The sequence below is a fragment of the Aquarana catesbeiana genome, linkage group LG01, assembly GCF_042186555.1.
Source record: "Aquarana catesbeiana isolate 2022-GZ linkage group LG01, ASM4218655v1, whole genome shotgun sequence".
Classification (NCBI taxonomy): Eukaryota; Metazoa; Chordata; class Amphibia; order Anura; family Ranidae; genus Aquarana; species Aquarana catesbeiana.
This window is the reverse complement of record NC_133324.1, coordinates 726,926,517-726,954,320: the sequence shown is the minus strand read 5'-3', so window position 1 is coordinate 726,954,320 and position 27,804 is coordinate 726,926,517. Positions and strand designations below refer to the sequence as shown.

Below are 27,804 nucleotides of genomic sequence, written 5' to 3'. Positions count from 1 at the left end.
ACAGGAAGAAAAAAAAACACAGGGAAGATGGCCGCCGAACTCCGAGAAAATAGCTGCCGACCATGCTTCTCACAGAGGCTAACAGAAAATGGCCGACAATGGTGGCATAATAACCCTACGGTCAAGATTAATGGAGCTGTGTCAGTCAATGAACGAAAGAGAAACACACTTTTTTGAATTAAAAAATAAAGACAACAGTAAAGTTAGCCTAATTTTTTTTTTAGATTGTGAAAGATAATGTTAAATTGATACCCAACATGTCATGTTTCAAATTGCGCCCACTCGTGGTATGGCAACAAACTTTTACCCTTAAAAATCTCCATAGGTGACATTTAAAAATTAAACGTGCATGTTTTGAGTTACAGAGGAGGTCTAGGGCTAGAATTATTGCTCTCGCTCAACGATCACAGCGATACCTTACATGTGTGGTTTGAATGCCGTTTTCATATGTGGACGCTGCTCACGTATGCGTTCGCTTCTGCACGCGAGCTCGGCGCGTTTAAATATTTTATTTATTTTACCTTTTATTTTTACACTTTTTGTTTTAAATCAAAAGTGTCACTTTTAATCCTATTACAAGGAATGTAAACATCCCTTGTAATAGAAAAAAAAAAGCATGACAGGACCTCAAATATGAGATCTGGGGTCAAAAAGACCTCAGATCTCATAGTTAAACTAAAATGCAATAAAAAAAAAAAAAAAAAAAAAAAAAAAAATTAAAAAAGAGATGTCTCCAAGAGCTATGGGCGGAATTGACGTCGCTTCCACCCTGCAATGGTATGGAGACAGGTGGGGGCCATCTTCCCCTCACTCGTCTCCATACCTAACAGGACACAGGACCCTCTCCCGCCGCAGAGACCACTTTTATCTGAAAGCGGACCACCCACTGAAGAAGAGGATACTGGGGTTATGGCAGCTAGCTGCTGCCATAACAATAACCCTCTTCAAAGTACCGACAAACAACAACGGCGGGCAGGCGGTAAGTGGTTAATGTGAATTACCAAGACATTCACATTAGGAACAAGGACCACCTAATACTGAATCTCTTCTGTTGGGGAAACTAACAGTTTCAGGTGGGTCCCAGGATCCTTCAGGCATTTCCTGTCCACATAGATGTAGTCCTCAAACTGTAGGTAAGTGTCAGTAGTTGTAGGAGCTTGAAAAGACTTAAAAACAGGCTGATCCACCTAATGTAGAGTGATATACACTGCATCAAAGTTTAAACAAGCCCCTTGTTTATACGAGTCAAGCGCAGGAGACTATGGTGACCCAAACACTGCTTCTCCAACTGTTGGAATGCTGAAACGAGAACTGCAGACCTGCTTTGATCTCAAAAGGGTCAGTGGCTGATGCCAGAGTGTGCTTAGAATCCCCATGGACAGAATGGTCCAGTAGCTGGGCACAAATCAGTAGAAAGTGGACATGGCCCCACCTAACAGAACTAAAAAAAAAAAAAAAAATAAAAAAAAAAATGGATAGGGGTCTCAGGTTCCACATTACAGGCATTGGTTCCAGAAGAATTAGTATGGGCTGAGGACCCCCATAGCAGTGGGATGGTCTTCTGTGTGCCTTTAAGAAGACAGGTTGCTTATTGCTATGTGGCACAACTAGACCCAATGTGAGGCAAGGACTCCCAAAATTGGAGAGCTGGTGCTAATGAGTGTTTTAGGTGACACAAGGTGATTACATCACTGTGTATGGGTGGTATAACAGAACAAGAAATCCATTTAGTTTTCCAAAAGCAGGATCAACAGCAGGAAAGCACGCAAGCAGAGCCGAGGCATGGTGGTTATATGCCAGAGTATAAAAGGGACTGGCCTTCAACCTTTTTTTGCCCAGGTTCCATTGTCTGGTAGGCAGCAGCATAACCCCAATGTCTACATTCCTATGTCGCTCATGAATGATAAAAAAAAAACAAAAAAAAAAAAAAAAAAAACTACTACTTGGTTTGTATCTACCCTTTTTTTTTGAACGACTGAAACAAAAAAATAAAAAAAATTAAAAATTCAGATCAGAAGGTGAGGTGATGCCAGGTCGAAAATAAGAATGCAGTTCAGAAGTCCTTGATCAGTACTAAAATCCCTGGCATGACATGACAGCCTGCCAGTTAACCAGCAGAAGAGGACAGCCTCCTTGTTTTCTTAGCAAATGTTACTTTTAAAACTATGACAGCCCCCATCATTCTAAAGTAATTATACCTTTAACCCCTCCCAGCAGCCCTTTAACTGAGCGGCGGACAGACCTCCAGATCACAGACTGGCTGTTGCATGATCGGGAACCCATCCCCCTGGCTCCCAAACATAAATGAAGATCAGGAGCCATCTGTGAAAGCTCGGCCACTATGTTAGGTGTGCATTCTTCGCACCTTGGCCACATATAGTGCAGCATATAGGCGTTAAGGCCCACCCTCAGTGCCACCACACATGTGACTAAGTTGGCAAAAGGAGTACTTTTTTTTTTTTCAACAAAAGCAGATACGGTGGAGACTTTAGCAGACATACCATGGCTTGGAGATCAACTTGAGGGTTCCAGTCTGAATCATATATGATGACAACATCAGCAGTAGCAAGGTTAATGCCAAGACCACCAGCACGTGTGCTCAACATAAAAATAAATTTTGAGCTGCCGGGAGCATTGTATGCAATAATAGATTCCTGGAAAGTATAGGAAATACCTTATTAGTGAATAGGAGCATTGCAAGAAAACAAAGTAGTTACAAAGACTAAAATCCTAACCTGTCTTTCATCGTGTGGCGTTTGTCCATCCAGTCGGCAATATTCATAGTTTCGCCACATGCAATAATCTTCCAGGATGTCCAAAACTCTTGTCATTTGACTAAATATCAGTAGACGTGAACCTATTACATATGAGCCAACATGTTAACTTAATAATCATATACTAGACACTTTCACAGAAGTCTTTGGCTAAACAACCCTACCAATTTGTAAGGTTTAAATTTAAATGAAGAACAATAAATTAAACTTCAACACAATTCAAAATATTTAAAGTGTTTGTAACCTTACATTGCATGCCAGCTTCTCTCTTGTATCCAGCTATAACATGCAGTGTATGCGTTTGTGGAAAAGGATATCTTCAGACCGGTCACATGACTCCTGGCCGCTCTCCTACTCTGATCCAAGGCTAGGGAGTAGCCAACATCTCCTGCTGATGTCAGCCGGGAGGAGGTCAAGTGACCACTCAGCTCCTCTCGCTGTAGCTTTTAGATTTTGGGGGGTGGAGCAGCCTGGAGTCACGTGACCTGCCTGAAGATAATATCTGCAACAAAAGGTATTTAGACGCTTAGATTTCCACAATGGCAATGTATAAGGTTAAAGCCGCCCTACGCGTTTCGATCGATAGACCTTCAACATGGGCATGCCTGTTGAAAAGTGATCACTGGTATAAAAACAAACAAAACAGAGGGCGGCTTTAACCTTATACATTGCCACTCTGTTTTGTTTTTATACCAGTGATCACTTTATGTACCATGTTTTTTTAGTAATAAACAACCCTGATTTGCACTATGTGGAGGCATTCCCCTTTTTTTCCCCCCACATACTTCCGGGATTTGAGAAAATGTTTGAACCTTGGAACCGGTCCTGGCTTCCTTCCTGGTGATCCAGCGGTGACATCCTGGCTTGCAGACGTCCCATCGGTCCTTGGCCATTCATACATCTGCCCTTGGTGGCATACTGCTCGATTGATATGCTGATGGCAGTGTCCAACAGTTCCGGTAAGCGCACTTACATCCACCTATTGCTTTGATGACATCTGAGCGGATATTTGGAAAGCTGATGGAATTTCTACACTGATTGCACTGTATTTGTCATAGACTTTTGTTTTTCTGACAACACTCTCCTATTTATTTATCTTAAGGGATCTACTGCTCCCAGTGAATGTCATGTTCTAGTGAGGCCACCCCCCCCAGTTGGAACACACTGATGGAACACACTTAACCCCTTTATCGCCCCCTAGTGTATAACCCCTTCCCTGCCAGTGACATTTACAGAGTAAATCAGTGCATTTTTATAGCACTGATCGCCAAGTGCCAATGGTCTCAAAACAGTGTCAAAAGTGTCCGATCTGTCCGCCGATCTGTCTGTCACAAAAAAAAAAAAAAAAAAAAAAAAAAAAAAGAAGATCACCGCCATTACTAATAAAATAAAATGCCATAAATCTTTCCCTTATTTTGTAGATGCTTTAACTTTTGCGCAAACCAATCAATATACGCTTATTGCGTTTTTTTTTTACCAAATATATATATGTAGAAGAATACATAATCGGCCTAAACCAGGCACATACATTTGGCCATCATTTACGCGTCACAGGTAGGGGATCTTTCTCAGTTCCCCCAGCTTTCCACTCAGATTTTTACCACTATTTACATCTTCTGTTCGTTTTAGTTTCGGCACAATCTTTTCTCTTATTCATTTTCTTTTCTTCTCTTCCCTCCCCCCCTTACTCCCTTTCCCCCCTCCGCCTCTTTTTTTGCCTTAATCTGCAATTATTGGGTTTACATTCACATGTTTTTTATTCCTTTCCAACCACTTTTACATAATTTTCACTAATCATAGTACCATCATTCATCACCAGTGTGGACACATTCACCTCATGGGGACATCTTTGTGCGCACGGCCCTCCTTCTATAGGCTCCTCCCTCAATTTCCAGACTTGGCTCCTTTTGGTGGCCTGCGGACCTCCTGGGGCTCACACTGTACTGACATGTGAGTAACCATTGGGAATGAGGGACTTTTTCTCTTCCCTTATACGTATACCCTTCCCACAATGCACATTGTACTCTATTTACTGACCTTTATCTTTTGGTGCAGATCCCACGGCGGTAGAAGAGACCGCAGCGGTGTAAACAGACCTTGAATAAAAAAAAAAAAAAAAGGTGTGCAAGACCAGGGGACGGTGAAAGACCACCCAGGCTGACACCTGGCCCTTGATGGTATTCGAGGCCCATTCCTGCTCAACCCCCCGTGAAGGGAGGTCGGCATCGGAGCCACCGAGAAAGAACGAAGATGAATGCCCAGTGACTCACACCAGGATATATGCGCTTTCCACATGCGGAGGTAGACTCCCTAGCCATCAGCAGCGTCATGACTGCAGCACCTGGCTCATCACAGCCAGGCCGTCAAAACCAGTGACTTTAAAGCAGGATGGAAGAACGGCTCTTGGAACAATAGATACTCTCAGAGGCAGCTGCCAAGGAACGTCGGCGAACAGGCGCACCCGGGACAGTCTACCAGACTGACAGGACCCATCCGGAGCCAATAGAATGACCGGAATCCCTGCAGCCGAGATCCTGCGCAAAAGCCACAGCAGAAGCTGGAGAGGAAGAAAGGCATAGAGCAAATGTTACCAGCCCCATGGGCCACCAGAGCGATTGAGGTGCCCAGAGGATGCCGTGACCTTGCCAGAAACTCTGGTACCGTCCTGTTGAGCCAGGACGCAAACAGATCTACCTCAGGAGTGCCCCATTGTAGACATATCCGATGAAACACAGCCCGGTGAAGGGCCCACCCCATGGTCCAACCCTAGCCGACTGAGGCATCCGACTATCAGTATTCCATTCCTGGAATGCATACAGAGAGGGCTGGAAGGAGACGTTCTGCCCACTGAAGGATACTGGCAACTGCCAGGGCTGCCAACACCCAATCTGGCCCTCCCTGGTGACTGGCATAAGTCACCGCCTTTGCATTGTCCGACTGGATCCATAACGGGAACCATGAAGTCGATCCGTCCATGATCCAGACAGTCTGATCGCTCGAAGTTCCAGGATATTGCTCGATAGTCCAGATTCCACCAGCGTCCCACGACCCTGAGCAAAGCTTAGCCGAAGAACCGGAGCCACAAGACCAGGGAACCTCTGGCTCAGCTGAATCCGATTGTCCAGAGACCTCCGGCACTTGTCCCATTATTCCAGGATCTCCCTGAAGGGAGCTTGTATGTAACTGTGCAAATGGAATCGCCTCAAAAAAGGTAGATATCAGTCCCAACACTCACATGCAGCTCCGCAGGGAGGCCCACCTGCCGGACAACAGTAAATGAAATACGCAGCATGCAACTTGTGGAATTTGTCCAGAGGAAGGAACACTGTGGCCAGAGCTGAAGCCCGGGTCAGGCTCAGATAATCCAATGTTCTGGAAGGGTCCAAAGTAGACTTCAGATTAGTATAGAAGCCAAATGAATCTGTCAAAGTACGATCAAATCTCTCTACGTTGCCCCTCAGAGTAGTCAAGGACTCGTAGAAAGTCGTCCTGGCAGCCCAGGACCGCAAACCCCCACTGACGTAACCACACCAGATCCGGGGCCAACATCTCGTGAACACCCGAGGAATGGTGGCAATACCAAAAAGCAACACCACGCACTGATAATGCTCAGCACCCACAGCAAAAACGGAGGAAGTGCTGAAGTCGGGCACATAATGGAATGCGTAAGTAAGCGCTCGTGATGTCAACAGAAGCCAGAAAGTCCCCATTATGAAGGGGTGCCACCGCCGTGCGGACGGACTCCATCCTGAAATTCTGTACCCACACAAGGCAGGTCAGGGCCTTGAGGTCCAGAACTGGACGTACCATGCCCTCCATCTTTTGGACTGTGAACAGGTTTTGATAAAACCCCTGAAACGGTTCCCAATACGTTAAACGGGTCAATCACACTATTTAGCAACAGGGCTTGCACAGCCCCACGGGAATAGCAAACGGTCCGGCGACCGACGCACATTGGAAGCAAAAAAAACTTCTTGGGGAACAAGGCCGGAAAACCATCTTGTAACTGGACAAAATCAAGACGTGTAATGATGTCATCCAGGGTAGCTCGCCACAATACATGTCTCTAAGCACCACTGCGGAAACAGAGCTCAGCAACCAGGAGAACTGTGGCCAAGAGGCATAGCAGACAAACTGCAGCGCCTAGACCAACAGGTCCGGCAACGTAGCAAAGGCAGGGGGATTCTGCTCCCCGTCTAGACATGTCAGCTGGATCTTTAGACGCCAGAGATTCCTCTATTGGAATCATGGTTACCTTGAGCAGCCTAGAGATGGGGGGGGGGTCTACTAAAGGTGGAACAGTCCACTTCTGAAGGAGACACTCCTCAAAGGGGTACCTCACAGCAAGCGTTTTCGGAAGCACAAAGGGTACTTTAGACACTTCCAGTCTTCATGGACAAATTTGGCAAAATAAGAGGGAGAAGGGAACGCTTTTGCAGAGCAATACGACTTATGGGTGCCAAAGGGGAACCAGGCCTCCACCGCAGCATTCCCCATCTCGAAAGATTCCCGCACAGATGTAATAAGTGCGACAACAGCGCCTTTTCGTGCACCACTGCAGTTGTGGAGGAATCATTCTCACTCCCTGACAGGACAGGGAGCGTGGCCACCAACTCCACAAGGTGGGCCACATCCGTGGCAGCAGAGCCAGATATAGGATCGTTTGAGACAGAGGAGGTAGGGGAAGGTGGCGGGTGCCATTTACTAGGCTATATGCCGAAGCGCCACCACAAAAAACTCAGGAGGGGGCCACAGGGGCCGAGGCCACCTGAAGGACCCCCAAAACTAGTCCGCCCTCAGAGCACCCACAGTGCCGCCCCGAGGTCTAGCAGGCTGCAACCTAGCAGACCATAGCCTAAAGGTTCGTCCGCCTGCCACATGTGCACAGCCCGCAGGGGGACCAGACTGATCCGTGCCGCTGAACGGAGGGCCGACACCCAGAATTGGAAAGCGGCGGCCCCCGCCACCCATCCTAGGGCCGCCCACCCAGCACCGGTCGGTAGGCCGCAAAGCTGCAGCCGGTGGCCTCTGCCTCCCACACAGAAAGCCGCAAAGTAGCGGGATAAATTACGGGAGGGCTGCCGCAAGCGGTCCCCCTATCGCGGGCGTCTGGTCACCCGCCTCTAAGGCCAAACCACTGCAGCAGGTGGGCCCAAGGGATCACCCCCCGGTAGCAATCTCGAGGGTGAGGGGGGAGATACAGGACAGTGTGTCCCAAAAGCACCTAGGCCAGAAGCCTGGGCCTCACCCGGAAAGGAAGGGAGGGAGGTGGATGAGATCACCGGAGGGACCAACCACCCCAGGGAGTACCTGCACCCCACACCGCGTCCAGGGAAGGAGAGGAAAAGGAGGGGGCCTTGTACTTACCGATCCAGCGAAGCGTGCGGGTAACACTCCCAGCGGGATCCCCTCGCCACCAAAGTGTGTGGGGGGGGGGGCTGTCAGCCATGAGGAATGCTGCGACTCAGGCCAAGACCCGGTCGTATGCGACCTCGCGAAACGTTTAACTCGCAGGGCCAGCCCTGAAGACCTATAGCAGAGAGGGGTGTAATACCACCTAGAACTGCCCATAGGCGAATGCAAGTCTTTTTTTCTGCCCAGTGTCCTACTCCTGTAGGGGGCGGTATAACCCTATGGTACTGAATAATGGAGTGCTGTGTTTGTCAATGAACTCAGAGAAATATTTTGTTCTATTTTGGAAAAAGACTAACATAAAAAGTGGAAAAAGTGAAACTCTGTAAATACTTTCCGGATGTATATAAGGGTTTACAACCACTTTAAATTTTATGTACTAGCTCTTCATACTGTAGACGAGTTACTATAGCTCCCTTTTATTATATAAATGCATTGCCTTGTGTCCATTAGACAGAAATTGTAGGTTATTGTCTAAAAAACAAAAAAAAACAAAAAAACAAAAAAAGGAATTACCTTGTTCTTTCAGTTTTGGAAGCAATTTGTCCAGTACTACCATTTTGCCACTATTTGTGACCAAGTGCATATCTGTAGTGTATGGTGGGCCTGGTTCAGCACCATCAAAGAGATAAGGATGATTACAACATTTCCGCAACTGCATCAGAACGTTCAAAAGTCGCATTTTATCCGTCTTCCCTGAAGCATTCAAAATGTCAATATCCTTCATTAGGATTTTGGTATACCTAAGGAAAATAAAAAACAGTTTTGGCAATTTAACTGTGGCATAGCATTTACATAAATGTAATTAAATATAAACATGGTTCTCTTTTTATAGCTGTTCTCCAGCCTTGCCTTTGGTTCTTGACAGGCTCCTCTGTAGTTTCTTTAATTTCACACAGGTTTCTCACAATGTGCATTAGAAGCAGCAGCAAGATGGAGCTCACCTCATTACCTGGCTCAAGGATGTCCAGCATCATCCAGACTTTTCTCCCCATCCCAACTCTCCTTGATACCTTTTGTTCATTGGATTTCAGTTATTTCAATTCTGGGAGCTTTAGCATTACATGTTGGCATTACCTAGGGCAGTCTGCATGTAAATGTAGCCTGCCTAGGAATGCCCACTCTCTAGAATGACATCAAGGAAATTTGCTTAACTCCAAAAGCCAGCCCATTGCTTGCACTCACAAATGCCAAAAAACACAGAAACCCAAAGATGTCGTCACTGGGTCTACAATAATTGGATTTTTGGCATATTTGTAAAAATCAAATTTCTTGGAGAACATTACAGAACACAGAGCAGCTACAGTAAATCCTTACAAACAGGGTCATGCATCACCTACAGGTAAATAAATGGACACCAAAAAAAAAAAACACAACAGGAGGTCCTCTAAGGATAACCCCTTCCTTATACATTTGAAAAATAAACTGAAAAATCCAATAGTAGCTGTGTGATCTTTTTTGGTCCCTCAGGAATTGCAAAGAAAATCAGATTGCCTAACAGCAGTTGACTTTGGGTACATTTTTACAGCATATCTAAAGTGTGCATAGCCTGGTCCCCTGGCGACTGAGGCTTTGGGGAAAAAGCAGGTCCACTTCCTCCTACGCCACTTGACACCTTGTGTCTCCCTAAAGATTGATGCAAGCCATAGCTGTTATGTTGTCCGAGAAAGAGCAGGAGAAAGGACTTTCCAGTCTCCAGCAATGGTACAGATATCAATCAGTCCACAGACCGAAGGTTACTAGGGTGTAAGAACATTGGGAAGACTAACAACTGGGTCATCCTGTCTCAAGCAAATCAGAACATTGCAGATGTTTGGAATGGCACTGAGCAAAGGGAACTGCCTCGAGCAAGGCAATTATCTTACCCAAGACCCTTAAGCAGAGGCGCATCACAGCATTTCTCAGCATCCTGAAAAGAAGCCACCTGATTTTTCAGAGCAAGGAGGGTGAAATCTTGCCAGTCTCCAGGAGCAAGCCCAGATATTCCAAACACTGTGCTGGGAGCAACACAGATTTCTGGACATTTAGGACCCAGCCAAACTCCTCCAGAGTGCTAATCATGGCAGATATATTGTCAGAAACAGTGCAGATTACTCTCTCAAAAGTAAAATTGTCCAGATACCTCAAAATAGGTATCCCGAGTCCATTGCAGGCCCAGAATCTGAGCCAGGACCTTGGAAAACTCTAGGGGGAATTGGACAGGCCACAAAATGAAAGTAACGATCCTCCACCCCAAATCATTAGAAACCTCTGGTAAAAACAGGGACATGTAGGTAGGCATCTTATGTCCATTGATGCCAGAAAATCCGCTGGCTGGAGAAAGACCACCATGGAACACACTTGATTCCATCTGTAACTTCTGCACCCAGGGGAACCTTGTTAAAATGTTTGAAGCCCAGAATGAGACAAACACCGCCATGCAGCTTGGAACCATAAAGAAGTTTGAGCAGAACCTGTGGAACTTCTCTTCCTCTGGAACTAGACCACTCAGTGAAAAGGAAAAGGATTGAGAGCTTTCAAAAGAGGACTTTTTTTTACAGATTCAAAAAAACATTTGAAATCAATAAGTGTGGGAGAGCTCAGTAATTCCAGCTTGTAGCCAGGCTACTGTACAGCACACCCCCACTCATCTGCTAATCCCAGAAAATGCCTTTAAACAACCCCATTGGGGGCTTTTCAATGAGAAGAGGATTTGGGCTTTAATTTTGCTGTCTTGGCGGCCCATTACTTCTTACGCAACTTGGTTTGAGGTTTTTACTTAGAATTTGAGACCCAAGAACAACAAAAGGAACGTCTCATGCAGAAAGGTAGAGGAAGCAGCAGATATTTAAGTCGTGTGCTTGCCCTTTAAGGGGTAAAAGAAAACTTTTACTGGCCGAAGTGTCCTGGACATGCTTATCCAGGTCAGGCCCAAACAAGTGTTCTGTGGAAGGGGAGACTCAAGTCACTAACTGCAGAGTAATTCTGATCAGCATTTTAGCCAGAGAAACCTGCACATGTGTACCGGAAAATGTCCCAAGCAAGAAATTCTCTGAATGGAATCTTTTAAAGGTATCCACAGCTAGAGGGCATGAGGGAAATCCGTGAGTTGTTCTCAAAAAAAAAAAAAAAAAAAAAAAAAAAAATTTTTTATATATATATATATATATATATATATATATATATATATATATATATATATATATATATATATATATATATATATATATATATATATATATATATATATATATAGAGTGTAATCTCCAAACCAAACAAATCTCTGTATTAATGTGCCAACAAGAACTGAACTGCTCCTAGAAAACAGTCCTTTTTGTATATCTTCTGCAAATTCCTATGCCACGAAGCACCACAGTGCTTCAGCCAGTAACAAATAAAGTGCTCCAGTGCTTACAGCCCAGTGGTTTGGATGATTTGCCAGGAAAAAAAAAAAAACACCACAAATTAGAAAGAGGGGGAGCTAATCAGCAGGTCCGTCGGACCTGATGTCTACTGGCCACCCACAATCGTTCCTGAGCCAACCAGAATGGCAATCTGCCTATGTAAACAAGGCAGATCGCTATTCTGACAGGGAAGATGGAGATCTTGGGTTCCTGCTAAGCAGGAACACGGATCTCTGTCTTCATCCAGTCAGACAAATCCCCACTTAGCAAGCACACCCTAGGGCAGTGATGGAGAGCCTTGGCACCCCAGATGTTTTGAAACTACATTTCCCATGATGCTCATGCACTCTGCAGTGTGGTTAAGCATCATGGGAAATGTAGTTCCAAAACATCTGGGGTGCCAAGGTTCGCCATCACTGCCCTAGGGACACACTTAACCCTTTGATCGCCCCTGATATTAACCCTTTTCCCTGTCAGTGTCATTAGTACAGCAACCGTGTATATTTTTTTTAGCACAAATCACTAATAAAGTCACTGGTTCCCAAAAAGAGCGTCAGTTAGGTGTCCGATTTGTCTGCCGCAATGTCGCAGTCCCGCTAAAAATCGTTGATGGCTGCCATTATTAATACAAAACAAAATTTAAAAAAATATCCCCTATTTTGTAGACGCTTCAACATTTGCACAAACCAATCAATATAAGCTTATTGGGATTTTTTTACCAAAAATATGTAGCAGAATACATAGTGGCCTAAATTGATAAAGAAATTTGATTTTTTACATTTTTTATTAGAAGTGTTTTATAGCAGAACGTTAATAGTTCTCTTTAAAAGTGCCCCCATTTTTTTTTGTTTATAGCGCAAAAAAATAAAAAGCAGAGGCGATCGAAGTCTACCAAAAAAAAAAAAAAAAAAAAAAGAAGGACATAAAATGTTTAGGTACAGCATTGCACGACCGCACAATTGTTAGTTAAGTAACGCAGTGCCATATTGCAAAAAAATGGCCTGCTCACTAAGGGGGTAAAACCTTCTGGAGCTGAAGTGGTTAAAAGGAGTTGTAAAGTCAGAAGAATTTTTATCTTACGCCTTCTGTGTGCAGCAGCCGCCCCAGCACCCCCTAATATCTGAGCCCCATTCTCTGTCCACGAGTGTCTGTCGCCATTGGCTCCTGCTGCTGTCAGTAAGCCAATCAGGAGAGAGAGGGGGCGGGCCACAGCTCCGTGTCTGAATGGACACAGGGAGCTGTGGCTCAGCTCAAGTGCCCCCCATACCAAGCGGTTTGCTGTGGGGGCACTCAACAGGAGGGAGGGCCCAAAAGCACAGAAGACAAGAGGAGGGACCCAAGAAGTAGGATCTGGGCTGCTCTGTGCAAGTATGAAAAAAAATATTTTTTTTTTTTCCAATAAAAATAACGACTTTACAAATCACTTTAAACCAAGCTTATCCGTTCATACTAATAGGACTTGACTTGTCCCAGGTCAGTGATTCACTAGCGAATAAAGTCAGGATTAGGCCGGGTTCACACTGGAAGTCCGACATCCGTCCCACTTCAATGAACGGGGATCAAACTTTGATCCCAACAATGCCAGGCACACTGTGTCTGGTATGAATCTTTATGGGAAACTCCACGCCAAAATTAAAAAAAAAAAACACACGGCATGGGTGCCCCCCTCCAAGAGCATACCAGACCCTTCAGTCTGGCATGGATTTTAAAGGGATCCCCCCACACCGAACGGGGTGTGCGGGCAGGGGGGCTTATCGGAATCAGGAAACCCCTTTTAACAAGCGGGCCCCCAGATCCCGGCCCCCCACCCCATGTGAAAAAGGGTCAAATATAAAACCGTACACTAGCTTTTAAAGTAATTTATTAAGGCAGCTCCGGCGTCTTTCCAATTTCTTCTCCCCTCCCCGGCTCTTCTGCCTCTGCCGGTTCTTCTCTGCTCGCCGCTGATGTCTTCTAGCCCTCTCTGGTTCTTCTCCCTCTGTCTTCCGATGTTGACTTGACGCTCTCTCCCGCTCTGTTAGGTGTGCAGTGTGCCACCTACTTATATTGCCATGGGCGGGGGTCACCGGGAGATATAATGCGGAGGCCCCGCCCCTTATGACATCACTGCCCCATCATGCCTCGGGCGGTGGCATCCTAAGGTTGTAGGTTCCCTGGATGACATCACCCGGTGACCCCGCCCCATGCCAATATAAGTAGTGGCACACCGTGCACCTAACATTACAGCGGGGAGAGAGCGTCAAGTCAACATCGGAACAACAACAGAGGGAGAAGACCACAGAGAAGACCTGGCAGAGGCAGAAGACGAACCAGAGAGCTAGAACCCATCAGCGGAGAAGACCCGAAGAGGGGAGAAGAACTGGCAGAGGCAGAAGAGCCGGAGAGGGGAGTAGAAATCGGAAGAGATGCCGGAGCTGCCTTAAAGCGGAGTTCCAACCACACAATTTTTTTTTAACTCTCTCTCTTTCTATCATATAATGTTTAATTAACATTGGTTAGTCTCGTAAATAGTGCCGCTTTTATTACCATTTATAAAAGTTACCTTATATTATTCCTGCTCGGGCATTCCCATCTTAGTTGTGGGCAGGCGAAGCCCACAAGCATAAACTTCTGGGATACGGTGCTGCTGTATTACCAGCATGCACCGCCCGTTCTTGCGCATACACGGTAAGCACAGCAAGGGGACCAGGAAACTTCTCATGTTGCCATTACGAGCAGTCTTCGGAAGTGCCCGCCCCATTGTGATGGTAACCAAGATGGTGCTGTGATCCGCCTTAAAATCACGTCATTTCCTATCGGGAAATGACGCCATTTTTTTCAAACAGTACTGCCCGCTGACTCCTAGGAAATGATTACTCACATTTCCCAGGAGTACAGGCGAGGGAGGAAGTGATGCGGAGCGCCACGAACCCCAAGTGGCAGGTTAGGAGCAACTACATAGCAACAGGGCATTTCTGGCGAGTTAAACATTTCATTCCAAATCTTTAATACTAATTAAGGACTGAAAATGTAAAAATGTTTTTCAGGGTGGAACTCCGTTTTAATAAAATTACTTTAAAAAAGTGAGTACTGTACGGTTTTATTTTTGACTTTTTTCGGTGAATGTGTAGGGGTACAATGTACCCCATACTCATTCACATAGGGTGGGGGGGCCAGGATCTGGGGGCCCCCTTGTTAAAAGGGGTTTCCTGATTCCGATAAGCCACCGACCACGGAACCCGAGAAGAGGCCCTTGTCCTCAACATGGGGACAAGGTGCTTTGGGGTGAGGGCGCAGGGCCCACCCTGCCCCAAAGCACCCCCCCCCCCATGTTGAAGGCATGCGGCCTGGTACGGTTCAAGAGGGGGGTGGGTGTTTGGTCGTCCCCACCCCCTTTCTTGACCTGCCATTTTTCGGCGTGGGGGTTCCCCTTAAAATCCATGCCAGACCGAAGGGCCTGCCATGGTCTTGGAGGGGGAAACCCATGCCGTTTTTTCACTTGGCATGGGGTTCCCCTTCAAGATCTCTGCCCATGTTGCTCATCCCTTATGATAGGAATAAAGGGTAATAAAAAAAAAAAAAAATTTAAAAAAGGGGGAACGTGTCCGGATGTGAGCCAAGGAAGACTTGCAGGCGCGGAGCTCCGATCATCCTGACTTTATCCATTGCCATCCTGCCCACAGCACAACCCAGTGAGCCTTATAAACTACCCTGCCTGTCCCTTGGCACCCCCGGCCTCAGCCCCAGCATACATTTTCAAGCCTGGCCGTCTAGCTGTGAAGCTACACGGCCTGCAAGCCCTCTCCACATATTCCGAGATCCGCCGCCATCTTGAGGCCTACGGAGCCCTCCATGCCCAGGTGCGACGATCCGCAGGACGGGAGGCCACCCCACACCCACCTACTTGTGGCAGCGTCTCCGGAGGGGGACAATTGAGTGCTCAGAACAAGGGATCCTCAGGAGGCCCCAAGCGGCGGGCTCCTCTCACCCGCCGCCACCTTGAGGCCTACAGGGCTTGCTGCATCCTCCTCGGCCGGGTGCCGCGAGTTGCAGGAGAATGGCGGTCCCACACTTCTAACTCATTACCAACATCTCTGAAGGGGACAAGCAGTAGGTGAAGCGCCTGGAGGCCGTCGGCCGGCTCCTATTAGGCCTCAGTGTGAGAACACAGGACTGCATCAGTTAGGGATATCTGCTGTCCCTGCATGAAAGCTTCCCTCTCTGCAAACCATCAACTCTTAAAGGGGACGCAACCGTCCTTTTCATGTCAGGCAAACACAGATTCTCCAAGAAAGCAGCTGTCCAGACATCGCTGCGCTCACCGTCAACCACACGTGCGGCGACCATCTTGCACACTACCTCCGCGCCTCCAGCATCTGTTGCAGTACAGACGGACCCGATGATGGCGGCTCTTGGCTCAATGGCTTGGGAGGGGGCCTCTACAACACCACAGGCAGACCCAGAGTCACTTGGGGAGCAGTCCACCGCGATGATCCTGGTGGCCATAGCAGACAGTAAATACTTTGTGGAGGGAAAAATTGACACTGACTATTGAATGCGGACTAATAAGACAAGACATGGATAAATTTAGAGGCCACCTCACTGAAGCGGAGCACCGCATATCAGAGGTGGAGGATACAGCTGCCTCAACTGTGCAATCCGTGATCGAATTGCAGCAACAGGTTAAAATTCTTATGGCCCGTTCAGAAGACGCCGAGAACCGCCTCAGGCGCAACAATGTGCGGGTGGTTGGGCTCCCTGAGGGTGCGAAAGGCCAGAACCCTGTTGTGTTCTCTGAAACCTTTTTCAAACAACTCCTGGGCCTGCAGCAATTGTCACCTGTATATGTTGTGGAGCGCGCACACAGGGTGCCCAGTTGTTGGAGGCCTGCTGGTGCATGGCCACGTGCCTTTCTGGTTCGCCTGCTCAATTTCAGAGATAGGGATCTCATCCTGGCAGAGGCTCGTAAACATCCTGAACTGAAGTATAATGCTGTCACACTTATATCCCGACTTCTCTCTGGATTTGCAAAAGAAGAAGAGCTCTTTTACCGATGTTCGCAGGCATCTGAGGGTGAAAAATATGGTATACAGTATGCTATATCCCAGTCGCCTAAAAGGTTATCCATCATGGGGCCAGCAAATTCTTTGACTCCCCCGCGGAAGCAGCGGACTGGCTCGACACCATTGCATAGAGAGGTGAGTGTCTCGAATGTGTGCTGTGACTGATGCCCGAGACATAGTATCACTGGACTGTCTACATAACTGCTGGATGTTTTACCGGGAGTATTACTACCTGATGTCAAAGCCATCCGTTAATACCCTGCTCTGTAGTGACTGGAGAATGTGTCATGTCACCCGAGCACACCTCTCCGTTGGATACGGGAAGCTCTGGTTCTGTTTCGTATGCACTGAACTGCACATCCATCTTTAAGACCCCCCACTGAGTGGAAGAACTCTTGGAACTATCCACTAATGTTTTTTTTGTTTTTGGGATCAAAGTTTTTTGGTTCAGTTGGCCCAGAGCAAACAGGGCGTTGGGTTTTTGAACTGTTTTGGTTTTTCTTTTTTTTCTCGCCTTTTCATTTTTTGTTTTGGGGTCTTTTTTATACCCCGTCTGCGTCTTGCTGAGAAGGCTGGTGCAGATGGAGATTGTGCTTGCCCAGTATGGTACATAAAAATTTAACTATTGTTATTTGGTGGCCGTGGCTCTGTGTTCAGGTTCCTCCCCCCCCAGGTCTTCCCCCTTCTGAGTCTCTCACCTGTCCTCATGTTATGCAATACATTACCCAATGAGTGATCTCAAACTTCTTTCATGGAACATCCGTGGATTAAACCCCAAATTTAAAAAGGTCACTGGTCCTGTAATACCTTAAAACTCTGAATCCCACATTGTCCTTTTACAGGAGACGCAACTAATGGGTAACAAGATACTGTCCCTCAACCGGAACTGGATACAGAGAGCCATACACTCAACCCACTCTTATGCCAGAGTGGTGGCTATTTTGATTCACAAAAAGCTGACATGTGCTATTGAACATGTGGTAACTGATCCTTTGGGACGCTATGCTATTGTAGTTATGACTGTTGAATCTCAGCTGATAACTATTGCTAATATATATGTCCCTCCACCTTTCAAAAATTAGGTGCTGTACCAGGTGTTGGAAAATGTTGCCACCTTCGGCCCTTTGAAGCTGCTTGTGGCGGGCGATTTCGACCAGGGTGCAGAATCTAGAACTCGGGCATTGGGCGAAGTCTGCAGCTCTGGAGGTGGTCTGACGATGGAAACATCCTGGTGAGAGAGGTTACTCCTATCTTTCCCACATCAGTACCACCTCCTCCTGCATAGATTTGGCATTTGCGAATCCAACATTGTTGCCTCACATTTCAGAGGTTGGTTACCTGGCTGGAGGTCTGTCTGACCACACCCCCTTGCAGGTGACATTGACTCGTCACAGGTGGCTGTAACGGGCCCTGGAGACTGCACCCTGGGTGGGTAAGTGAACCCTCAGTCGAGGCCCTGGTTTCGCCTCATTTACAGGACTATTGGGAACACAATGAGGATGAGGGTTCGACGGGGGGGGATTTAAGCATGGGACGCGTTCAAAGCGTCCACTAGAGGACCATATGTGTCAGCCATTAAAGCTGCACGGGTTGAGAAAAACTCCAAGTTTGAGGAGCTCCAGGCTCATGAAACACACTGTGCTAAGGCACATGCTGAGGCACCCTCCCCATCTTCCTTAACCGAACTGCAGATGGCTAGAAGGGCCCTATTGGTACATTTCCAAAACCTTACTTAATGTACTTGCAGAAACAGGGCTGAGGAACTATTTCAGAAAGGGGACAACAATGGGAAGCTGTTAGCATACCTGACTGCAGATACACATACTGCTATACCCTGTGTTTATTCCTCAGAGGGTAACATGGTAAGAGATAGAGAAGGTATAACGCAGGCTTTTGTAACATACTACTTGGACCTATACTCTGCTATCCCACCGTATGACCATCAGGTACTGACTGACCTGCTGGGCCCCCTTCAGATCCCGGTGTTGCCCGATGAGGTAGTGGCCAGTCTTGAGGCCCCCTTCACGGACATAGAATTAGCGATTGCTATTGCATCCTTTCCTAATGGCAAATTGACGGGACCTGACGGACTCCCAGCGGAGTGGTACAAGCAATATTTAGATGTCTTGTCGCCCAGACTTCTACGACTCTACATGGACTGTTTTGAACAAGGGGGTTTACCATCTTCCTTCTATGAGGCACATGTAGTGTTATTACCCAAATCTGACAAGGACCCCCTCTACTGTTCTTCATACAGACCCATAGCCCTGCTGAATATGGACTTTAAAATACTCACCAAAATGCTCACTAACAGACTGATGAAAATTATACACCACCTAGTATCACCTAACCAGACCGGATTTATGCCCAAAAAAGCCACAGATAAACATACAGAGAGTATATACCCATTTGACCTGGTGAAGGCCTTTGATCCTATTGACTGGCTTTATATGCCCCATATACTGCAATGCATGGGGTTTGGCCCTACATTCCTCAAATATCTTTTTGCACTAGTGATGGAGCCCTTGGCGATTGCACATTCAGCGCATTAAGGTAGGCATCCTCCCTAACTGAAATCACAGCACTTTATGTGGATGACTTGGTTCTGTTTGTCGGTGACACTGGACCTTCTTTACAGGCTGAGTTGGCACTCTTAAACAGATTCCTACTGGTCTCTGGGCTCAAGGTTAACTGACCTAAATCCAAAATACTCCCCTTGCGCGCCCATCCTATCCCTGAACAAGCTGACCCCAACATCCCCTTACAATAAGTCTCCAGAATCATGTACTTAGGGTTTCAGATTATTAACTCTGTGTCTGACTTCATCAATCTTAATATTTCCCCGCTGCTTGTTATAATTTCTACCGCTTTTATTGTACAACCTTAGGAAGTCAATTTTTAAATCAATAGATGCCACAATTTCCTCCTTTTTGTGGCAGGGAGGAATCCCCCGTCTCAAACTAGCAATACTACAACAGCCACGGGGAGAAGGGGGCCTCGCGGTTCCCAATTTCCACAAATACTCCCTGGCTGGACAGTTGACGGTGGCCTACCGCTGGCTGACTGCTCCTCCAGATGATGCCTCTGTATCCCTGGAAATGGCTTGCGTGGGCTCCTATGAGGCGCTGTCTCATTTGGTGTACAGAGGTCTAAGAGCTCCATACCCAACGACATCTTCCATGCGCTCAGTAGTGAGAGAGTGTGATCGCCTAGCTCAACCAGACTTTGCCCTAATACCCCGCTGTGGAGGAATCCCAATTTAACCCACTTTTTTGTTTACCCGGATCCAGTGATATGGACCAAATATGGCATTAAAATCTTAATCCACATTGTAGCAAACAGTACATTATTGTCATTTGATGAATTAAAACTAAAATATGATCTGCCAAACACACACTTCTTCAGTTGCATTCAATTGCAGCATGTTTTTTGCTCGCAATTTGGAAAGGAGCCCCTTGACAGTGAGCCCAGTGACCTGGAGCTACTGACCCGCAGTGAATCACTACAAAAACCAGTTTCCTGCCTCTATAAAGACTTATTCCATGAAACAACCCTCCTGTTGGGGCCTTGTAAGAGAGCTAGGGAAGCTGTGGCTCCGGGGCTGGACAGAGACGATTGGGACGATACGTGGGGGACCGTGTTCCAGTATCTAGCAGAGACAGATTGATTCATTACAAATTCCTGCACAGAATCCACCTCCCCCTGGCTAGACTGGCAAAGATGTTTGGGAACCAGCACTCCCTGTGCTGGAGATGCGCTGCACCCTTAGCTAACTTTATGCATATTTTCTGGGAATGCCCACTAATTAAATCTTATTGGCAAGCCATTGCCTCCTGTATAATGTCAGTCACTTCAATTTCTATCCCTGTGTCCATCGAGGTATGTCTTCTACATTTAGTGGAGCCCCTGGCCACCACCAGGGCCATACGTACCCTTCTTACCCGGTTACTGTTCTATGCTAAAAAACGTATTATTTCATGGAAGAGCTCTGTGTCACCGACCATAGTCTTGGAAAACATTGGTCAACAAAGCATTACCCTGTTACAAAGCTACATACTTGAGCAGAGGGGCTCTGAACAAGTTTGAAAAGGTTTGGGGGTGTGGATGGCTTCCAAGGACACAGTATCTGATTAACCACACAGACATAGCACAGGATCCATTGTGGATACGGCAACACGGAAAGGAGAGTGGTTTGAGGGACTAGAAGATTAGCGAGTGGTGGGAAATTAGCACACTGCACATTTGGGGATGGGCAACTCTCCTTAATTAAACCATGTCAATATGGGGGGGCGGAGAGCGTAACCATTCCATGGGAGGGTATCCAATAGAACACATGGGGAGTCACAGACCTGTATCCTTGCACTATGGCAGACCGCCTCCGGCTGGAGGTAGGAATGTTTTTGCACCTGTCTGGGCAAAGCTGGGGGGTTGTATCACAAGTTTATTTGATAACTTTTTATGTTGTATTTTTTTTTTGTCGAGTTGTTGAGTTGTCCACATTGTGTGGCTTGTTTTATTATGTATTGTATAAAAACTAAATAAAAATAATTTTAAAAAAAAGTAAATAAAAATAGGATCAAAGTTATAATGCCCCTACCCCCCACAAAAATGCGCACACAGGTCTAGCAGATATATGTAAACAGCAATTGCACCACAAACGTGAGAGGTATTGTCGCAACGTCAGCACGAGAGCAATAATTCTAGCTCCAAACAACCTGTTTAACTCTAACCTGGCAACCTGTAAAAGGCTTTTTTTTTTTTTTTTTTAAACTTGCACATTGGGAGAGACAATCCATAGCTACCATAAATTACCTCAGCTTGAGAGATTGCACAAGTGACAGTACGTGAAATAGTGAGAAAACAACTTTCAAAGTAACCCGCTCTTAAAGTGTTACTAAACCTAAAAACGTTTTTTTACCTCAACTGCTTGCCAACCAGCCGCCATTATACTGCGGCAGGTTGGCAAGGCTGCGCGAATCGCCACAGGTTTACGACAGCCACTTTAAGGCCCCTTTCACACTGGGGCGGCGGTAAAATGGCGCTATTTTAAGCGGCGGTATTCAGCCACTACAGGGCGGTTTTACCTACCTGCTAGCAGCCAAGAAAGGGTTAAAACCACCGCAAAGCACTACTGCCGCGCTGCCCCATTGATTTCAATGGGCAGGAGCAGTGAATACACAGCTCCTTCACCACTCCAAAGATGCTGCTAGCAGGACTTTACCGTCCTGCCAGCGCACCGCTCCAGTGTGAAAGCCATTGGAGACAGCAGCGGGTCGTTCCAGGTGCTATTTTTAGCGCCTGCAAAGTGCCCCAGTGTGAAAGGGGTCTAAGAGCTATGGGGGGGGGCATCACGCGCCGCGACGCCGGGGGAACACGTGGCCGGCGGCAGCGATGTCCGCCGGCAACCAGCGATCATTCCTCAGAGCCAGAACGGGGGATCTGTCAACAGATCTGACAGGGAAGTAGAGAGATCTGCTGTTCCTAGTGATCAGGAACAGAGATCTCTCTCTCTCTACTCCCTGTCAGTCCCATACCCCTCCCACAGTTAGAAACACCTTCCTAGAAAAACACTTAACCTCTTGATTGCCCCTTAGTGTTAACAGTAATCAGTGGCTATTTTTAGCTCTGATCGCTGTATAAATGTCAACGGTCCCAAAAAAAGCGTCAAGTGTCCAATCTGTCCGCCGCAATGTCACAGTCCCACTTAAAAAAAATTAAAAAAAAATTAAAACATAGGCACAGCAGTGATCCCAAAGTGGGCCAGCCCACACAAAAACGTACAGTACAAGCCAACAGCCGCAAAGGCAGTTTTCACATTCACAGTATTCTGAGTGAATGGGGAAGTCGGGTGGGCGAAGATTGCTCGCTGTCACAACGGGGGATCATGGGGCTGTGGGGGTCAGTACTACAGTAACATGGTACAACCTGAATATGGGTGTAACATGTTACACAAAAAGTGAATTTATCTTTTAAATCTGGGTTCACACTTGTGTGGTGCGGAAAACCATGAGTGATTCCAACAGGAATCGCACCGCATTCCTATGCACATCACATGCGATGTTTGCGCGGTGCAATTTAAGTTATACATTTTGTATGCCTAAAAATCGCATCCACACCAAAAAGGTGCAGGACCCTTTTTTTTTGCACCTGAAAAGCATCGCATTTTGCTTCGGGGCGTCGTTAAATCTAGCATTGACACCAGCAGCAGATTACATGGATGCCATGAATTTCCCGCATTGCATCAGTGGGAACCAGGGCTAAGTAATCATCCCAGGCATCCCATACAGCAGTAAACTTCGCTAGGTTGTCAGGCAGTCTAGCAACTGCAAGACCCTTTTCACACTGAAGGCAGTTTTTAGGCATTTTAGCGGCCTGAAAACTGCCTCCCATGCCACCCCAGTGTGAAAGAGTGCAGAGTGCTTTCACACTGGGGCGATGCACTTGCGGGATGGGGAAAAAACTCCTGCAAGCCGTATCTTTGGGGCGGTTTTGGATCACTGTATACAGCGCTCCTAAACTGCCCCTGCCCATTAGAATGAACAAGAATAACAGTGTAGCGCTATGTGCTTAAATAGGATAAATATTATTAATAGATTGCCATGGTGAAGTGAAATATATAATAAATAATCATATATAACATATCAGTGAGTATATCAATAAACTCCACAAATGGATATAAACTACCATGCTGTGAAAATAGACCCCACAAACAAATGTGAAAGTACCAGTACTATAAAATTCACTCAATGAAGAAAGGTATATTTTGATTAGTATGCGCATGTAAGCGCCAATTTAAACCAGATATGTCAAAATAAATAGAATATTAAAGTGATTATGGTGAGAAAGATTGTTATAATTGCTCATAAAATAAGTCTCAAAAAAGAATCCATCAGTGGGAATGTGTTTCCGTGATGAGAGGAGAAGATCCCTTATCCAGTGAAAAGGGAACACCCAAGGTGAATAAATTGGCTCCTTACCGAATAGAAAGACCAATACGTTGGTCTCACCAGGCCCAGGGAATTAAAGCGGGGTTCCACCCAAATTTTGAACATTATCTCTATGCATTCTCTTCCTTGCCTAGATGCTGACATGCTGTGTAAAAAAATTTAAATCGCCGTAATTACCTTTTTTTTTTCTAATCTTCTTAGCACTTCCTGGTTTTCCTCCCATGGGAGTAGGCGTGTTTCTAGCCTCTCCCAGACCTCCCACAGTCCCCTGGGAGCTAGTCTCAGGCTTCCCAGCATGCACTGTGCAACAGCATCACCACAACATTTCAGTGAATGCTGGGAGCACAGTATTCACCGCATCCAGGAAATACATGCTTGTGGGCTTCAAATGCCCACAATGAAGATGGAAACCGCCTTCAGTGAATTTTATAAGTTATTCTTTACAACGAAATCGGACACAGGCGGACTTATTACACAGAACATGTGAGTAGATAATCATGAGAAGAAAAGTTTGTGAATGAACTCCAAAAAAAAAAAAAAAACAATAGATAGGTGGACCCCCGCTTTAAGGTCTCCCAAAAGACCGTATGGATAGATGGAAGATGGGGCTTCTGTATCGCCAGGAGAGATCAAAAAAGACCAGAGCTCATCCGTCTTAAGTTAGGTGCTATCAAAAGTGTAGGGCAGTGGTCATCAAGGAATGAACTGGCAGCGCTTATGAAGCGCTGCAACACAGCCACTTTTAACCCCTTCTTCGGCCACTAGCGGGAGTTAAAAGCGCCCCGCTAGCGGACGAAAAGCACCTGTAAAGCACTGCTAAAACGAGCGGGGCTTTACCGCCAACACGGCCGCGGCGTGAAAGTAGCCTATAGGCTTTTAAAGTATCACCTATGGAAAATGTATTGTACTGTAGTTTGTTGCCATTCCGTGGGCATGTGCAATTTTAAAGCCTGACATCTTATATTTTATTTTAACAAACAATTGGGTATTCTATTGTGTGCACAAAAATTCATTAGCAAAAAAAAAAATATCCTGATTTTAGCATGTATGAGAGAAATGTCAGAATTGGCCCAGACCGGAAATAGTTAAAAGATTTTTTTTTACTGCTGTTAATTCTACCATAGAAGGTAAAGGACCATAACAAAACCAAAGATGACAGCTTAACCAGAAATTAAACATAAGTGAAGGAAACATTGAGTTTAAGCAACATTACAGAAACTTACCACTCTCTTTGCATCTTACTAAGGCCAATATAGATTTTAACTTCTTTCTTGGGAGGAAGGCTTTTCTCCACATCAGCCTTAATACGACGGAGGAGGAACGGCCTCAACACCTACAAACAAGTAGTAATTGTTTACTAATGAACACAAGCTAAGGGAAAAACACTTTGCATGAGCAAGTTCATGTTTGTATTTAGTTTGGAGTTATTGCAGTGGTGGTTACTTTAAAGCAGCTCACCAGCTTTAACCGCTTGCCGACCAGCTGCAGTCATACTGCGGCAGGTTGTCACGGCTGCGTAAATCACTGTAGGTGTACGTCGGGTGCTGCAAAAGCGATAGGGGGTGCCCGTGGCGCCGGTGTCTTGCCGAGAAAGTTCCCCCGGCGGATAAGGACCCCCCTGTACTGCGCAGGCGCAGCGCTTGCGCAGTACGAAGGACTAGGAGCCGCCGAAAATAGCCGAAGCTGAAAAACTTCAATCAGCTGTACATGGCGAATGCGCCCTAGGTCCAGGTTCAAGCCCCACCATCCAAGTGGACTTAGAGCGAGAATAATAAAGTGCCGAGCGAAGCGAGGCCACGCCCGAAGCGTGGTGAGCCAGCGAGGGGCCCTCTTACAGGCGCCGTGTACAGCTGATTTCTATTCTATTTGGCTTTGGCCATTTCCGCCGGCTCCTACTGCGCAAGCGCTGAGCCTGCGCAGTAGGGGTGGGGGGGGGTCCTTATCCGCCGAGAGGAACTTTCTCGGCAGAACACCTGAACCGATGTGCGTGGCCGGCGGCCGCGATTTCCGCCGGCCACCTGCGATCACTCCACAGAGAGCCAGAATGGGGGTCTGTGTATGTAAACAGATCCCTGTTCTGACAGGGGGTAGAGAGATCTGCTGTTCCTAGGGATTAGGAACAGTGATTTCTCTCCTCCAGTCAGTACACTGCCCCCAGTAAGAAACACCTCCCTAGGGAACACTTAACCCCTTGACCACCCCCTAGTGTTAACCCCTTCCCTGCCAGTGACATTTATACAGTAATCTGTGGCTATTTTTAGCTCTGATCGCTGTATAAATGTCATTGGTCCCAAAAAAAGTGTCAAAAAAAGTGTCTGATCTGCCTGTCGCAATCCTGCTAAAACCGCAGATCGCCACCATTACTAGTAAAAAAAAAATTAAAAAAATAAAAATGCCATAAAAATCTATAACCTATTTTGAAGACGCGCTAACTTTTGCACAAACCAATATAGCTTTGTGTTTTACCAAAAATGAATACATATTGGCCTAAACTGATTTAGAAATTCGTTTTTTTACAGATTTGTTTTGATTATTATAGCAAAAAGTAAAATTTTTTTTTTTTATAGAGCAAAAAATAAAAACCGCAGAGGTGATCAAATACCACCAAAATAAAGCTCTATTTGTGGGGAAAAAAAAGGGACATAAGTTTTGTTTGGATATGTTGCACAATTGTCAGTTAAAGCGACGCAGTGCCGTATCGCAAAAAATGGCCTGGTCATTAACCACTTCAGCCCCGGAAGATTTTACCCCCTTCCTGACCAGAGCACTTTGCGATTCGGCACTGTTTTAACTGACAATTGCGCGGTCGTGCGACGTTGCGCCCAATCAGAATTGACATCCTTTTTTCCCACAAATAGAGCTTTCTTTTGGTGGTATTTGATCACCTCTGTGGTTTTTATTTTTTGCGCTATAAAACAAAAAAATTGCGGCAATTTTTTACTAATATATATATATATACACATACATACATACATACACACACACACACACACACATTTTCTCCTCAGTTTAGGTCGATACGAATTCTTCTACATATTTTTTGAAAAAAATAAAAAGGGCAATAAGCGTATATATTGATTGGTATGCGCAAAACCGACATAACATGACGGCGATTCGTGCAGCCGAGCCATGTTACTGCAGTACAACTGTGGCGGCTGGTCGGCATGCGGTTAGGGGGCAAAGCCTTCCGGGCCTTATGTGGTTAATGGCCCTTTAAATAGCTTATTTAGGTACAGTTGGCCCGAACGAGCTATTTACTGCACGCACAGGTATGCTTGGTGGGTGTGTTGAATTGTACGTAGCCTCAGCTGTGTACCAGCAGTGGGATGGGAACTTCCTGTCTCAGTTCAAGCTAAAATAGTTGGGCCGAGCGCTGCTCAGCTATTGACATGCAGCTTTGTATTGTATGAATAAATACAAAAAGCTTCCGCTGAGGTGGAGAGGCAGACAGATGACACCACGATTTCTGACTTAGACCCTTTTCACACTGGGGGCGCTTTAGCGCTAAAAATAGCGCCCTGAAAGAGAGCTGATGCTGTGTCTCCAGTGTGAAAGCCCCGAGGGCTTTCACACTGGTGCGGTGCGCTAGCAGGACGGTAAAAAAAAAAAAAAAAAAAAAGTCCTGCTAGCAGCATCTTTGGAGCGGTTTGTGGTGGTTTTAACCCTCTCGGCCGCTAGCAGGGGGGTTAAAACCGAATACCGCTGCTAAAAGGACAGCAAAGCGGTGCTAAAAATAGCACAGTTTTACCGCCGACGCCGCCCCCCCCCCCCCCCCCAGTGTGAAAGGGGCCTTAGGCTGAGGGGTGCTCAGCTCAATTCTTTTTTTTGGCTTGGAGCAAGACAGGAAGCTCCCATTTGAATGCAGGATCATAGTGTTGTATACTATATGTAGCTAAACCAGTTAATACAGCACACCTGTTCGTGTAATCAATAGTTTGGACCAGCTTGGCCCAAACAAGCTATTCAAGAAAGTGGAGATCAGTTTTGAAGACTCTACTACTGTAAAGTTACAACTGTTATATGCCGAAGATGAAATCACCAAAAAGTTTTATACCTCTGGAGAATTAAAAAATTTTGAAAATTGGGATTTTTGCACTTACTGTAAAAGCCATTTCTTGCAGTTCATTGAGACACCAGAAATGTTGGGTTACAATACACCACCTACAGGAGGTGGAGTATGGAACACTGGCAAAAAAAAAAAAAAAAAAAAAAAAAAAGGTTGTACTGATCCCATAGAGCCAACAGA

General features: G+C 46.2%; 1 protein-coding gene across 1 annotated transcript in view; it reads right to left on the bottom strand.

The window, feature by feature from the left end:
• The window catches only part of SMARCA5 (SNF2 related chromatin remodeling ATPase 5), a 105,691-nt gene that overhangs the window by 27,470 nt on the left and 50,417 nt on the right, over positions 1-27,804 (bottom strand). The window contains exons 10-13 of the mRNA XM_073604396.1: positions 24,782-24,891; positions 8,703-8,929; positions 2,736-2,857; positions 2,502-2,654 (exon numbers count right to left, since the gene is read on the bottom strand). Coding sequence (XP_073460497.1) covers positions 2,502-2,654; positions 2,736-2,857; positions 8,703-8,929; positions 24,782-24,891 — 612 coding nt within the window. The remainder of the gene's footprint in view (positions 1-2,501; positions 2,655-2,735; positions 2,858-8,702; positions 8,930-24,781; positions 24,892-27,804) is intronic.